The 16970-nt window shown below is 37.8% G+C and overlaps 1 protein-coding gene across 4 annotated transcripts in view; it reads right to left on the bottom strand.

Moving 5' to 3' along the window:
- Positions 1–1456: 1456 nt before the first annotated feature.
- Positions 1457–16970, bottom strand: part of RFTN1 (raftlin, lipid raft linker 1) — a 146294-nt gene continuing 130780 nt past the window's right edge. For all 4 annotated transcript variants that reach the window (XM_014603052.3, XM_006262383.4, XM_019498083.2 and 1 more), the window contains exons 8-10: positions 11519–11622; positions 9931–10012; positions 1457–3155 (exon numbers count right to left, since the gene is read on the bottom strand). In XM_014603052.3, coding sequence (XP_014458538.1) covers positions 2697–3155; positions 9931–10012; positions 11519–11622 — 645 coding nt within the window. In that variant the 3' untranslated portion in view covers positions 1457–2696. The remainder of the gene's footprint in view (positions 3156–9930; positions 10013–11518; positions 11623–16970) is intronic.

Here is a 16970-nt window from a genome sequence, read left to right as displayed (position 1 = left end):
TCAGGAACCACGAAGAAGAACTCTTTTTTTGTAATCATCCTTCTACTTGCAAATGGTTATAACATGCAGCTTAAAAAAGAAAACTACTGTACATAATGAGGTGGCAATTTCTTGACTCTGCTATCAAGTAAGTTGAGAGAGAGAAAGTTGCCCCAGTTTAAATAACAATGCAACTTCAATCCAGTGTAGTTAAACCAGTGCACCCCTCTTTGCAGGCACTTACTTTGGATTAAACATGATTGATTTTACAGTAGTTTAAATGGATTACTTACAGACTTAAGCTAAACTCTGTTCATTTAGGCTACAAAGAAGTGAGAACAAGCACACAGAAATGTACATCTCTTCAATTAAATCAGTTTTAAATCATACCGTTTTAGTAAAAAACAAGGCAACTTTCACAGGCTGACAAGACCTTCATCCATACTTCTTTCAAATAGGTGACAATGACCTATTTAACCAGGTCTGATGCATCAATAGCTAATACTGAACATTGCTTTAATCACGAATCTGACTCTTAGCTCTTGTTGCTACGTCGAACTACCTGCAGAAGTGTAACTATTGCAAAGTAAAAAGCCTCTCTCCCTCCAATTCAGTTTTCTATTTCGCTTTGTAAGCATTTAGAATGCAATTGGAACAACCCTGTCTGAAGTACAATCAAATAAATGCTTTTCAATGGAAATGCATTATTTAACACAAATGTTTGCTATATAGTAGCGCTTCAGTTTTACAGATGACTTGATGTGCTTTTTAAACGATATATATATCTGTTTAAGATACAAGCTGTCCAGTTGAAATTTAAGACCAGCTCTATAACAGGCCCTGTAAAGATTCAGTGTCAATAAAATCTGCAAACCACTTTTCTTAACTGTCCAGAGCAGAGTTTGCGTTAGAGTAGAAAATAAACAAAAGAATGTTTAGGTTATGGGAATTTTAATTTGTCCTCAGGGTACAGAATGAATTCATTGTAAAATACCAGAAGTAATTAAAATTATTTACAGTCCTGTTTTTCTAATATTTAGTTAAGCTGTTGGAGCCAACAACAATACTTCTCAATTATTGAAAAAAAATACTAGCTTTTTTTGTGCACGCAATGGAATGATTAAAATCTATCTGCCATTATTCCAATTACAGATGGGCTTTTGAAATCGTATACCTTTTTCCTCCCTGAAGTCTTCTACAAATTGTGTAATTTTTTTATGTGGAATACAGTTTAAAAATAGTTTGAACACATATGATGTGCATCTAGAGAACACTTTTCATTGAGTCAAAATACCATAGAGGAAAAAAGAGTAATGATAATTAGCATGAATAAATCAGCCTAAAAAAAAAAGCTACATTGTTTGTGAAAGTGGTGTTTCTTTCAGTGTTGTGTTTTGTAAAGTGAGGTATTCATTTATAAACACCTTACAGGACCCCCTGACTATTCCCAAGTATGGGTCCATCTAGGATTGCTGAGTAAGGAAAGACAAAATTTGACATGTTTAATTCAACGAAAAAGGTCTGAATACATACAAATATAATAAAAAATATTACACATACATTTTTCTGTAAAGATTTTAATATATCTCCAAACATGAAAATGTTTACCACTTTACATAATAAAGTTTGTACATCAGCTGAAAAACAGTTACCTTTAATATAAGGGAGGGTTAAATTATCAACTTGCATTTGTCAGGGTTATTTGTGGCTTCCACTGACATTTGCCTGATAGAACTTAAAAAAGGGGGGAAAAAAATCAAATAGCTTTCTTGTGACACATTCTAAATTAAAAATGGTGAAAAAATACAACTGCAGTCCTAGCATGTTGTGAAGAGCATGTTCATTTTAGTGAGTATGTACAACTACTGAATTACATCCTACATCCCGTTTTCTTATTCTTAGCTCTTCTCTTTCTTGAAACCCCAACAAATATTGAAGAAAGGCTGGTTAGCAACCTAAAAATCCATAATGCTATCATAAAAGAATGGGATTAATTCAGCATTATGTTGGAACCGCCTACTTAACAGCCCAACATATTCATAGCAGGATTTTGTTTCTCCATCAGTTCCTCTTAAAATGTTCATGATTTGATTATTGCTTTCAATATTGGAAAGAGTTAACTAAACCCAAAAGAGCATATCAGCAAGTAAATATATTAAGATAAATACAACTACAGCCACTTCATCCAGCCTCTTGAAGACAAAATGCCATTTCCTTAACAATACAAACTTAATGACAAAATACCATAAGATGTAATGCATTTTTTAAAGTAATTCTACTTGGATAAAAATATTACATAAGGAAATTTGATCAAGCAAAGCATTTCCACTGTACTAATTGAAATAGTGGACATAAGCCTGGTTTTATCAAAATTAGCAAAGGAATTTAAAAGCCTAAAAAGTGTTTTTATTTCCACCTTGCTAATCATAATATATTTCAAATGTACCTTAAACAGGTAAAGCCAGTAATAACCAATTCACACCCACAGTAACTTCAGTGGCATTTTTGCCATTAGATTCTGTGGAAGCAAAAGCAAGCCCAATAATAATTTCAAATCTTAAATTAGTCTGTATATGTTAATAGGAGAGAGAATAAGATTGGGTAATACTAAATTCAGTGTTGCACTGAGCAATGAAATTAGACAGGATGATTCGTTAAGCCCGTCCTTTATTTTGCTAAAATACCTGCAACTCTTGGTACTCTTAAGATGTAAATTATTAATCACCACACAGGTCCATGGACCCTCCCCCATCACCTCCATCCCAAGTATCAGTAGTTAGAGCACAACTTTCTTCATGTATTATATGGTCCCCACAGTGATCAGACATACCCTCCTGACTCAGACACACTTCCAATTCATTTTGATGAGTATCACAATTTTTAGGCCACTTTTCTTCTGCTTCCCCACTGCTATGGATATATATGTCTCTGTCTCCCAATATTTCAGCTCCCATGTCTGTGTCTGTGATATCATCCAGCTGTTGATCTGAGATTGCCTTCCTGTTGTCAATGTTTTCAGTTGCAGATAATGGTGTTTCTAAGTTTCTTACGTTTTCTGTAACTGTGGACTCCTGTCTTTCTTCTGCTGTTGGCTTATCCCTAGCACTTACTTTAGCCTTCATAGCTTTCTTTGATTGTTTATTGCTCATCTCTTCTTTGGAGAATCTCCAATGAAACTAAAAACAAAACATCTGAATGTTAAAAGTCACTTTAGATATAGATAGGAACACAAGTAGAAATGTTTTCTGAAATAGTACTGGCTTGTTTAATTTCAATTCAGAGATTCATTTGATCAAAATATACACCACATATAAGTACACCAGAAAGCCTAAAATTATCACCTGTCTACATGTATGAAGCTATTTTACATACACACACACACACAGCTCTGTCATGTATTCACACACACACACACACACACACATGCAGCTCTGTCATGTATTCTGCTTAGGCCCTGACTGAAGGATATTTCAGTGTTGAGGTAGTAACCCACAACATCCTGGCAGACATCCCAAACTGAGCTGGAAGCAGGCAAATAGAAAGCTGTATGAGCATAGACAAACAAAGGAAGTGATTCTAAAGTATTATTCTAATTTCTTAACAAGTTAGCAGCCTGACTGATAACACAAGCATGCACACACTCACTGTGTAAAGGCAGCAACTCAGAAACAACAGATATACAAAATTAAATTTAAGGCAGACTTTCTCTTTTTGTTATGTGGTTTATCCTCCCTCCGTTATACACATGCATGTACGTGAACTATAGCATGTACATATTGGTGAAAAGTGAACATCTGTAAAAGCTATGCAAACTTAATTGTATTAAAAAGTCAGTCAAGTATTTTCTAACATGTGGAAAAATGCTCCACTCCTGATTATTTGTCTATATTACTTTGTAGTGTATGCTGCAAAAAATAAAGGTTTTCCAGAAGCCCACAGTTCCTAAGGGACCAGAATTTGAAAGATTAAAGCAGCATTTTGAAACCTTTGTAAAGCCTTCAGCCTGTAGACAGAAAAACATCACATTTATAATCTGACCTGCAAACCATGAATACACTGCAGAGTCCAAAAGTAATTTTAGATGATGGTTTAAGCATTTGACATTTAAAATAAAGAGTGATCAGTTCTACAACAATGTAGTGGAGTATGAAAAATGCACAAGGCTACTACCTCCTGCAAAACTGACCACAAGACTCACCACAACCACCATTTTGGATGATCTGTTGACTAGCTGTATGTTGACTACTGCAAAAATAGCTGTGGTTCCTTGAAATGTTGATGTAGCAGGCACAATGTATATGATGTCTGGAAGTTACTCCAAAGGCAAAATATTTATTGACCTCACTACTGAAGGAAAAGTCCATCTTCCCAAGATAAATCAGATTCAACTTTAAAGTGGCTAGTTACATCACCTTTTAAAGAAATTGTCCTACAGAAATTTAATAAGTACATCTGAAGATGCACACTCTCTCACTAGTGAGATCTGGGTAAGTCTAACTATGGCACTAGCTCAGCAGAAAATATTCACTACTTTCCATGCTGCACAGATTGAGGAAAACTGTGGACTTTTGCTATTTGTTGCATCTAGGCATTCAGAAAGTTCAGGTACAGCCCAGCAGCTGCATGAATCTGTGCCAGAGTGAACTAGAAGGATAGCTCATTTTCATAAGACTTGCACCTTCATAAGTAATTTATTTATTATTTAAGACCACTCACAAACATATCTTACTATAGGAAAGCCTCTTTTCCAACGAAAATTTGAAAGTATTCCATTCTAGTACCTACAATTCCGAGCCCAAAAGAAAGCCTGGGCACCAGTTCTAGTTTTACATCTCTAATGATCTGATTCTGCTCACTAATGAGGTGACTGGATTTGTAATGAAATATGTATACCCACAGTTAATTGCACGTGCAATTGATTGTAAGCATATAGAGAGGCAACCTGGGTCAAGGTCCCTGCAAGGCTTCAATAATGCCCTGTGCTTTTCCAACTGGCCAAACGTCGGGGGGGACCGCATTTAGCAAGGGTCTTTTTGTTCATTTTACTGACGGATGTCTTTGCCAGAACTCATCTTTAAAATGAAAAATAACACCTACACTTTCAAACCTGAATGTCTGAATTTGGGCACCTGAATAAAAAAAAAAAAGTGCTTATTTTCAGAGCTGCCAATTCCCCACAATTACTATGGAGGTCTACTGGAGTTTGCCCTAAGGATTCAAAGAATAGGCCCTGCATGTTAAAAAAGTTTCTTCCAAACTAAGGTTTTACAGGAGATATCGGAGAAGTGGAAAAAGTTAAATGTCCACACAGCCTAATTTCTGCTAAAATAAACATTGATTTTTGTCTCAGAAAACAAGTTAAGTTTTATAAGCAATGAGATTAAATCTGCAGTCAGTGATGAGAGAGTGATAAAATAGAATTATCTCTGCTTTACAAAAGAGATTTTACATCTCTTTTGAAGTTTCCTTTCTATTTAGCTGGCTGAACTGCACAGCACCTGACAGGCATATACATGGAGTTTGTTTCCACTACTGCAATTTCCTTTTAATCTTATCAACATATTTTTTCCCACCAAGAGTTTATCTGTAAAAAAAGTTTTAAACATGGTGTCGTCAAAAGTTAAATAAACCTATCAGATTCTGGTGCTTGTCCTTTTTGTGCTGTGCAAAATGCTCACCAACTATACTGAATGTTAGGTTTTTCCACTTATAAAGTATCTTATAAACAAGCATTCACTGTTAAACAGTGATGACTTTTTACAGAACTAGAATGAAGCAGGATGAGTTTTTACCTGTAGATTCTGGTAGGTATGGGCAGGTACAAGATTTTGAAAAGGGATTGCAGGTAGTGTGATACATTATGACATGTAATACAACACATTTTTTCCACTTAAAGAGAAACTAGAAGTTTTACTAATATAGTAGGGGCCCAGTGCTCTATTATTCAGTTTAAGATCAAAGTGAAAACAAATTTAACTTTATTGGAATGTGTACTAATTTGATAGCTTATATATTAAGTTTAAAAAACACAACAACTAGGCAAAACATGCCTCTTACTCAGTTTTGTAAAGCAAAATCTAACCTTCTCGAGCATCTTGACTGTGCATCATCCAACACTTCTGTCAAGCATTTCCACACCTGAGTTAGTGATCCCCTGAGTTAATATTACTGCAAACTGAGTTAAGATTTTGAGTTAGAACTAAAAACAGTCTGCAGAGCTGTAAAACAGAAGAGGGATATTACCCAGAATTGCTAACTGGCAGCAGAATTGCAGAAGAAGGATAATTTGATTAATGGAACATCAAGACCATTAAAAAGAAGGCAGGGTCTTTAACACCTGTGGAGTGAAGAGAGAGTAGGAGGAATCAGGCAGATTATAATGATCCATGAAGTCAGCTGACTCCTTCTCACTGCTGCCTGAATAGACATACTGCTGCCTCTCTTTGGGTGGAGAGTTTGGGTGGAGCTGGAATCAAAGGCAGGGAGGTGCTACTGCACCCCGCATGGTAGGCCTTCAGCCGTTTCATAAAAGGCAAGTATAGAGTTGCTTGTATTTGCTTGACTATAGTTTGACTAGGAGTAGATCAAGCAAAGGAAATGCTCAGGCAAGAATGTCACAAGGTATGAATCATTTAAAAAAATTCAAGATAGATGGATTGAAAAAAAATGGTAAAGATTGCAAGATTGCCTTGAGTACATTTAGTGGTTTGATGATAGACAAGGTTAATTTTAGATGACGTAAAACTTATAGAAAGAGTAAGAACAGGCATATAAATATTAGAGTAGCTTTCATATTTTATATTAGGAATGCTTTTCTATTTTTTTTACTGTATTTGGTAAGCTTTTTGATATTGTAGCCAAGTTAGAGTATAAAACCAAGTCTGCTTTGGAATTCTTGATCTTCAGTCTTGAACTATTGTTCTTTCTGAAATGCCCACTTGCCAGCATACCTGGTTAGTGCTATGTAGCAACTTAATTTTTGAAACGTAAGTAAGAAGGTCCTTTACCTAATGGGCTGGCCATGTTAGAAGCTTTTTAATACTTTAGCACTTAGAAATGTTAAGATTAAACTGCTTTTAAAAATAGCTTTTAGATAATGTGCATTTTATAACTTTTAATCATTTGCTTGTTATGCTTTATCTGTGTTGCTTAGTCATTTATGTCTTTTCTGTATTTTGTTATTGAATTTGCTATTCAAAATGTAGATATTCTGATGTGAGTATTTAATTTTGGTGGGACTGGCTCTTCGAACCTTTCTTGGTTCTCAGAATTGATCTGAGGGCCAACACTTCTCCATATTTTTCTTGAAGTGACAACTGTCATTTTATTACTAGCATTTTACTACTATATTATATTTATGTTGCTGGCATGAAGATATTTTCTTTTACCCATATCAGTTTGTGAAATTTGACTGACCTTTTCCAGGCTTTGGCTGACTAGGTGGAAGAAGTACAGTCAAGCCCTCACAATGTCACGTGCATGGGACCAACAAAAGCCTGTGATATTAAGCAAGGTTGACAGTACCAGGATCACATACCTGGTGATGGCATGTGAGGAAGCAGTGGCTCATGAGATGACAGAGAGCCATAAAAGATTATGTTTGTTCTGAATGTGCACTTGGCCCCGAAGTTTACAAAGCATATTTTTGTTTTTGCATCACTTCACAAAGGACTGTGCCATGGCTAGAATTTATACCCTGATACTTCCCTGTATTTTTGCAAACTCATGGACTGTCTGACCATGATGTTTATTTCATATCTAGCAGATAAGGTCAAACCCATAAAAATGATACTATGTGAAAAAATAATGATGCACAAATAAACTAAAAGGAGAAGGGGTTCCAGAAAGCTCAGAGGACTTACATCCCTCAAACCTCTGCTCCCTGCAGTAACACTGTCCACCTCAGCTTTACCTACTCTCTCAACATTATAGTAATTGTTTGGTCTCTTCTCATGAGTTTTGCATGCACACCCAAAAATTTAACAGTAAGCAGTAAGAGCCCATGTACCTAAATGCAATGCAAATGCAAGATCAATTATATGTATAGCACAAAGGCCCTATTCTGGTATACTGCCAAATTCCCAAGTGCTGAGCATAATTATAAAAAGCCAGTCTTCTTTTCTATTGTATATTGTTACATATATGTCTTTAACAAAGCAAACTGCTACCTGATTTGGTCTTGGAATATTATTTGATAGCTGTGGCATTAAGTGACAATGCAGCAGAGATTGCTAAAATTGTTGCTATTAAGCAGCTTGAGGCATTGTCTGGAGTAATAATAAAAGGAGTTTATTTTTATACTATGATATATGGAAGTCAGTCATTGATTATGGAAGTTGTGATAACAGGTAGTATATGATGTAAGGAGGAATGATATTATCCACACACATCCAAAATCAAGGACACTGTGCCAGGTTACTCTTGCTTGTATCAGGTAGGAGCCCAGCTCAAATGCCTCTCCTGATCTCCATTGTGGCAGAGCAGAGAGCTCCCATGTAACTTGGTCCTCAGTTAGGATTTTATAGGTTAAAACTACTACAGTACTTTGAATTCTCTCTGATAGTATACTGGGAGACGTGATAGTTTACTGGGAGATGGTGACAGTTCCGAAATACTTAATTAATGTGCTCATCATGTCCACTTAATCAGCATTTTCTGCTTTCTGCACTAATTCAGCTTCCAGATGACACTAGGTGCAGTCATGGCTGTCTGTCATTGGGCAAGTAAAATACTAGTGTAATTGCAGTAAGCAAAGTACGAAGAAAACAGGCAGCACTAGCTGTCTCTTCACCATCTCATTACATTTTCACACTTCATTCACTTGACTCCTGTGCATGCAAATCAGGAAGGGTGAGACAAACCTGCACAGGACAAGACAGTCAGCATTATGCCATGTTGCACTTTGTACAAATCTCTGTATATTCTCCTAACCTTTAACATATGACATTTGAGCCATGGCTTCTACAAGCTGCAAATTTAATAAATGGAACATAGCAAAGATACCCTGATATATGTCAGCTACATGTTCAGTTGATTCCAGGTGGATTTGGTTTCTTCTTACTGTTCAGTAAAACTCTTCCTTGCTCAGAGGCAGTAATTATTTATATTATACTCACTGCTACAGCAGTAATTTTAAACCAAGGTGCCATGGCACCCTGGGGTGTTGTGAAATCCTTTTAAGTATGCCACAGGGTGTGCTTGACATTGTTTTTGACACTATGAATTCCTATTTGAAATCTCTTGTGAATCATGTGTAAGTGCTTGCACACCTAACATTCTGACACACTGTGGTCTTTCTGAATTCTTTGCAAGAGAAGAATTGCTATATTATTTTTCCAAACCCAGAAAGGAAAAACAAGTGGAAAGCTGAGAGCTGGCATTTTCAAAGGGATGCCTTGAGGCTAAAAAGGTTGAGAGCCACTGAGCTAGAGCTTCCAACCAAGGCCAGAGCTCTGGCCAGGGCTCCATTACAAGATACAGCCCCAGCCTCAAAGAGATAATAATATAAATAGGTAAGACAGTGTGCTAGAAACCAAGTATTATTGCCTCCATTGTGCAGGGGGTGAGCATGAGCAGAATGATTCACTGACTTGCCCAAAGTCAGTTAAGGAGTCTGTTGCAAAGCTATGAATTAAATCTACATATTCTACATCCCTATGCACTTCTTCTGTGTTGTCTTTAGGACCCCCTCCTTCTCCCCACTCTCTTCCCTAATCTTCAGGTCCCTCCAAGAGAAATAAAAGTGAGGGATATTGGCTTTCGCATCCTTTGGAGTATTTTACTATTTTTTGATTGAACAGTCCAAATCCTAGTTAAAAAACATTCTGATAATGTTCAGCAAACCTTCTAAATCAGAGAAATGTTGAACAAGCCCTTTCTACTGACATGGAAAATCAATTAGAATATTAGAGTACTGCCAAGAAAAACATACAGGAATTCAAGGTCACTTACCTTAGATTCTTTCTTCTTTGCTTTTTGGGGTAGAGAGGGTCTCTGAAGAAAGACAATCTGCTTAGTGGCTAAATTCCCCTCCCTGTAAAAAAAAGTCCTGAGAATGAACAAACTTCATAAGGTGCGACTCAAAACCCAAGACTTGCTTCGCAGTCATTCACTTAAAATGGCAAAAAAGTTACAATAAAAATGACCTAAAAATGCATCCACCTCTACAGGCCTTGAATAAAATGTTCTGTTGGAAACCCTCACGCCTAATTCCAGTTTATGTCTAATTTGATGCACCCAAAATCACCATTCAGTCAGCATTTATTGTATTTACTGCTAAAACATTTGGTACAGAAGTATAAACAAAGAATTGATACTAAAAAATACAACAACCCATGTGGTGGGTGTGTGCACTATAATCCTAATTACACACTGAAATGTTCTTTTACTAGCTAAGCATAAGAAATGACAAATCCTAAATTACTCCTAATTATGAGGCATGAAGCAAAGTGTTAAATCATTACTGGAAACCAGAAGCAATTTATGAGGTCAGAAAATGGCTTACAGAAAACAGAAAGGAGAAAACCCTTAAGTAGAACAGGGTGCATTTACATGAACATTAACATGCTTCAGTTCGTGCACATTAAATCTAGTATCTCCAATATGAGGTACTAGGAAAATGCGCATTAGCCTATCTCAATGCGCACCAACAGCATAGTTTGTTAGTGATGCTTTAATAAGCATTAAAATATGCTAATACACATTAAAGCGCAAGTATACGTATGCCCACTGGGTCATTAAAGTTCGTAAGTGTGATTTTCATCATTTAGTTATTCAAATGCATATTGAAAACATTAGATTTAGGCTAACTCTTACTGGGTTTTCCCACCATGCTTGGCTTTTGTAAACTGTCAGCTTTGGGAGGCAGGAGATGTCTCCATCTGTGGCTCAGACAGTATTGGGCTGATTTTAATCCTTTACTAATAAATAGCAACTTGGGCATTGATATATTATAAAACTATTCCTGCCCGATGAACTCATTTATTTGAAAGGACATTCCAGAATGTGTAATAATGATTAACTATTGTTACACAACTGTTTTTAGCCAGTCTTTTTCAATGTATCTTAATGTATCAAAAAATAATGAAATAAAAGTGGCGCTAAAAAGGCCAAAAACCATAAACAAAGATATTTCAATTGAAGGCTGCTAGAGTATTATTAGTATTACCTCACCCAATTTCTCCGAGCCTTGATGGATACGTCACCTCACAGTTTTTGGATACCTACTGATTAAGGAACATCCTGTGCTTCTATAGTGACTGATACTATGTTCTGTTTTTGTTTTTAAAGGAAGCTAATTCTGGTCTGGAAAATACAGCAGTGCACATGGGTCTAGTAGGATCTATCCGCAAGACTCTTGAGTCTTGCCAACCAGATTTGTGGTGGGGTTGAGTGCTTAGACTAGCTCAACAGAAGCTGAAATGAGAAGCCTAGCCCCTAGGTGCAAGGAATTCCAAGCTAGGAGTGCACAGAGCTGGTAGCACAAACAACCATGCTTATACAGCGACCGCCCCCCACGAACAAAAGGCAAACATGTTACCTGTTTGTCTTTACAATTGGAGTAGGAAGCACACATGTCAGCTGCCAACCATATGCAGCAAGAGAATTCAGCAGCGGAATATAATCTGTCTTCACTTCCATCCCCTGGGGAAGAAATCAACAGTGAGATTATTGCTTCAAGTGGGCTATTTGGCTTTATATAAAAAATGTGTTTGTTTTGGGGGGGTGAGAGAAGAAAGAGGAGAGAAGTTGTTTGCTTTGTGTACTGAAATTACAGCATTTTTGCAAGTTCAGCAAAACAGGAAGGAAAATTATTTAAAACACACAAAGGTGCAAAGTTAGTTTCCAATTTTTACTGTAGAGTTTAATACATTTGTTAAAACAGTACAAATACATGAAGTCTTCTTGTGCTTCCTAAATCAGCCATGTGCCAGCTGATCAATCAGATCAACAGGCCTAATTCATATTGTTTTTATCAGAGCTTCCCTGGACAAAGAGCCTCCTGCAATCTTCAGTGAAAAAAGAACAATTACCTCCTTGCAAACAAAAAGATATTCAAGCAGCACAAAACCACGCTATTTTGCCCAGGACAGATTCTGCTTTTGACAACACTGGTGTAAACCCCAAGCAATTCTACTGGAATCAAGAGAATTTCTTCAGCTCTACATCATTGGTGCCGAGAGCAAAATTTGGCCCTCTGAGCTCAGAGTATTTCCTAGGGTGTTAAATGACATGATGGTGGTAATGAGCCCATGTTATTTGCATCCAGCAGCAGGAGAAAGAAAATATGAGTACAATTTGTTTCATTTCTTTCGTCACCCACAGGCAAACGACCACTGCCTATTTATTATTCTGAATCAGGAAATATGTGGGTGAGACGAAAATGCTACCTTTCACCATAAAAGTCGGGCTTCGCTCACAGATGCTGTACAATAGGGCACCGCTAATTCTCTCTCCTTTAAGCTGCAAACCAAACAATTCTTTAAAAAAAAACAAACACAAAAGCAACTAATGGCTGTCTCAGCAAAGACTGAGCTCCAGTTAAGTGTCTAATAACCAAGATTTCACTAGTTTAACAAAATATACTATAAGCGCATTTATTCTTCAGTGTTACAAGCTTTACTAAAATACTATAATAAATTACAACTACTACACTACTCACTACACGCACAACTCCACTCCACTGCAGTGCCACCTACATTTGCCAAAATAAACAAACAAGTAAAGTCTGGGAGGCATTACCTTCGACTGTGTGTCTTCATCTACTTGTTCATTCTCAAAATTGTGCAATGTACAATCATTTGCCAGCCATCAATGCTAATCAACAAAGTTCAAATGGAAAGCCATATATTCTGTAATAATACTCGTCTGAACAGATATCATTCATATGTTGTTGCTGTATTTTAGACAAAGAAACTAACTGCCAGTCTGCACTGGTCTTTCTTCTTGTTGCAAGTCACTTATACACCTAATAACTATATCCATTTTCAGAAGTGGACATAGTGGCAGGGACTGACAACATCACCATATGTAGGTCACAGTTAAGATGCCTTTTAAGAGGGCCTCTGACTCATTTCCTCAGAAGTCTATCAGGAGCTTTGAATCTACTGGGACTTGCAGCAGCGTCGCATTTACAGAGCCTCACCAGTCAGAGGCTCCATCAGCCCCACTACCTTTTCCTTCCTTTCCACTTCCAGTCTCTATGCAAGCTGCAACATTAATTTTTCTTATTTTTCCAGTTTTTAAGGGGCCTATAGCCTGAGGTAAATCTCAAGGTAAAGATGGAAGTCTAAATGCCTTCTCAAGTAAATGTCCAGGAAAATACTAGGTATTAAATGGAATGAATTTTAACCAATGCTTATCAAAGAAATCAACTGCCCTTTATCTCAAAAATACGAAGAGGGATGTATCTAGGATTTGTATCAAGAAAGATATCAAAGCATCTGTTCTGAGCAGACGGAAGAATATGGCAAAAGCCCTGTCCAAAAGGACCCCTCTGTCAAATGGTATTTAGAAGGGGGAAACTTATGGAACATAATAGAGGGAACATCCACAAAGAGCAGACCAGAGCTTTGTTCATGCCCTAAGTGATCACTGATGATGCAAAGAGGATTGAGATTTCAGACTCAGTGCCCAAGGTTAGTGATTACCAAGGAGAACCTTCGTATTTCATCAAGAAATGTGACAAACGTGTCAAAAATCAAAGGGTTGTTATGGCAACTAAGGCGGGCATGGCTGCAGCACAAAGCACTCTTGGCTGCTTACAGAAACAGAGCCATTTCAGGGATGCAGTTTCTCCTGCCACATCCAGTTTTCTTTGCAGGCTCTCTCAGGGGCAATACAATGAAATGCCTGCTGGATTCTGACCTGTCTTACTTGTCAGACTCATCTGTAGCAGATGATGTTGCATTTCTTTGTAGCAGGACAAAGAGAAAAGAGCAGGTTAGGGCTCAACAAAATAAAAGGATTTTTAGTTCAGAAGGTCTAATGTGTAAAGAAGTGGAAGGGAAAGGTTTTGGTAGAAAGAGTGGTAAGAAATTGTTATAATGTTTGTTTTCTCACCTGTGTGCACCAGGTTGCTCACATGCTACCACTCAAGAGAAAATGTGTCCTCACCCTGCCTAGGTTCATACAGCCTTAGAATTATGTCCAGATCCTCCTAACAGCTTTGCTGGAGGTTACTCACTACCTCTGTAGAATCACCCATGATACCTCTTCCCAATATCCCTACCCCAATGACCTGCATTGCAACACTTTTCTCTACCAAATAATTTTGCTCGTTGATGACAGGTAGAAGGGAACAGAGTAACCCTAAGTAAACATCTTTTTAAACTGAAGCTCAAACTCCTCCCTTACAAATGTAAACAGTTGCACCTTTAAAGTTAAGTGCACCAGGGGCACTAGTTAGCTCTACTCCTCCAGAGATGCTAGTGCTAGTATTTATATCACACCTGAAACTGTGGTATCAGTAGAAGCCACAACTAGCTAGTGCAGACTATTATAGTAGTAAGGCCAAATGCTAGCATGACATCATACCTGCCAGTGTCACTCCCACCTTTCTTTCCAAAACAGAGACTATTCAAACAAGTAGTAGTAAACTTGAAAAAAACCCCAACCCTTTTTAGACACCAACAATCCTGGCTTTATTTTTATAGTAAATGTAACTTTTGTAACAGACTATAGAGAAGCTATGTTATATATTATGATTTGAGACAATGGAGATAAAATTTCAGACATAAAAGTTCATGAGATGAAACTACAGAATTCTGGAGGCTGTTCAAGCCCAGATCAGTTAAAAAGAAGCAATAGAAAAATGTATGATAGAGCTCTAATAAAATGTAAGGTGCGCAAAGAATACTGTGTATCAAACTGGGAGACATTTTATTCTGTGAAAGGGAGGAAAATTTTAATTAACTCACTTCCTACTCTCCTGTGGATGATAAGAAATCTCTGATCACACCTTGCATGTCAAGAAACCAGAGCATATTAAGTTTGTTCTTCCCTGACTTGCAGCACATAAAAAGAATTCATTTTTATTTATGGTTTGCTGTTTGTTTTCAACAATTCTTCCCTTCACAATAGCCTTAGCTCATTAGAAAACTCTAAAATCTGATTTAAAAATAAAGATAATATCTAGGGCAAACCACACACATTACAACATCATCAGTTTTCATTTATTTTCACCACAGCAGGTTTAAACACCAAGCAACCTGAAAAACAAGACATTGATCACCTTCTTTTACTTTTGAGACTTAAAAAAAGTTCAGCTGAAACAATCTCTGTTTTCTGTGTTAAGTAAATGTGACTTAATTACATGGCCACCAAGTCTGGTCACTGCCTCACATTGTTTTGCAATGTGGAGACAAAACAGATCACAATTAAAAAACAGAAGATGAAGCATTCACTAAGTTAGTTTCAATAATATGCTTCTACGTAAATCAAAAAGACAGTGAACTGAGGAAACCTATAGGCATGGGGGGAGAAATCCTGGAAACCTGAAAAGGAAGCAGAAATATTAATACTTAGCAACTGTCTCCAATTTTGGCAAATGAGGAAATAGGTGGTGAATTCATGACTCTCTCCTTACAGAAGTACTACAGGGTCTTCCTCCTACACATCATACAGGGAACATGGAGTTTGTGGTCAATATTAGACTACCTGGGCCCCAGTGCCACTCCACCCCTTAGGAAGGGGAAGAGGGTAGAACACGATGGCAAGGGACAAACATTACGTAGAAACTGGTTTAAACCTGTAACAGAACAGAAGTTCAGTGCACATAAAACAGTTTGAAAATGGCTGAAACCAGTTTGAGAGAAACCTGATTGAATGTAGTATCAGGCTTAACTGATTTGGGTCAAACCGGTTTATGCAATGTCTGTCCCAGACCCCTTGCTGGTTTAAGATAAGCCAGGTTCCCTCAGCATCCCAGCATGCTCTCTGGGCTAGGAGGGGCTCTCTGCTTCACAGCAGCGCTGGTCCCTCCCCTCTGCTCCCTGGCTGCAACTCCAGCAGAGACTGTGGGATGCTCCTGCACTCACCCTCACTACTCCCTGCTAAGCAGGAATTCTCCCCTCCACTCTGCCTTGTCAAGAGGTAACTATGTATTAGCTAGCAGACCACATGCTGGCTACCGTCTGTGCTGGATCAACAGGCAGAATCAGTGGGTAGCTAGTAATGTCCCTCTGTTGTTTTCTTAATGGGGTAATAAACACTAAGTTAGGGATAATAAACACTGTTATCGATTCCCTGCTGGGCTGGTCAGAGCATCCTGCCCAGGCCTGGCCACACCCCCGCCCCCTCAGCTCTGTGCTGTGGAAGGGAAGGGAAAGGAAGGGCTGCTCTAGCGCCCCCCAACTTCTAGCCTGAGCCACTGCAGTCATGTGCCTGCATGTCTGGGATGTCTGTGCAGTTACAAACCGGTTCATCCTAGCTAGGTTAAACTAAACTGCAAAGATTGAATCAATTCAGGCTCAGGCTTTTTGAATGTCTGTCCCTAGCCAATGTGCACCTCAGGAAAAGGGAAAGTGAACAAAGAAACAGAGCAATGAAATGCCTGGATCATCAAGGATAACTCAGTGAAAATGTGCTACAAGTATTTTATGCCACCTGCACATCAATGAAAGGAGAACAAATCCCTACTCTGAAGTGGTTAATAATTTCATCTATTCTATTTTGGGACTGTGTCCATAAAGTCATTTGTATTAATCATATAACATTAGTGACCCACTTATAAATACTTATGATAAACAAAAGAGGTGTTTTCTGTGTGTTTGCATTCCAGCAACAAAAGCTGGACGATGCTGCTCTAGTAATGAGCTCTTCCTTTCAATCCATTGTATAGTAGAATCTTGTGAATTGGTACGGATGGATCCAGTGTGGATTGCTGGCTTTGTAAAGTAGTGCCAGGTCCGGCTAACTAATCAGCATGGGTAGACTGCTGCCTCCAGACACAGTTCTTGTGATTTCCAGCAGACCTGAAGGTTCTCTATATA

The sequence above is a fragment of the Alligator mississippiensis genome, chromosome 5 (assembly GCF_030867095.1).
Source record: "Alligator mississippiensis isolate rAllMis1 chromosome 5, rAllMis1, whole genome shotgun sequence".
In the NCBI taxonomy this organism is placed as follows: domain Eukaryota; kingdom Metazoa; phylum Chordata; order Crocodylia; family Alligatoridae; genus Alligator; species Alligator mississippiensis.
This window is presented reverse-complemented; position numbering and strand designations above follow the sequence as displayed.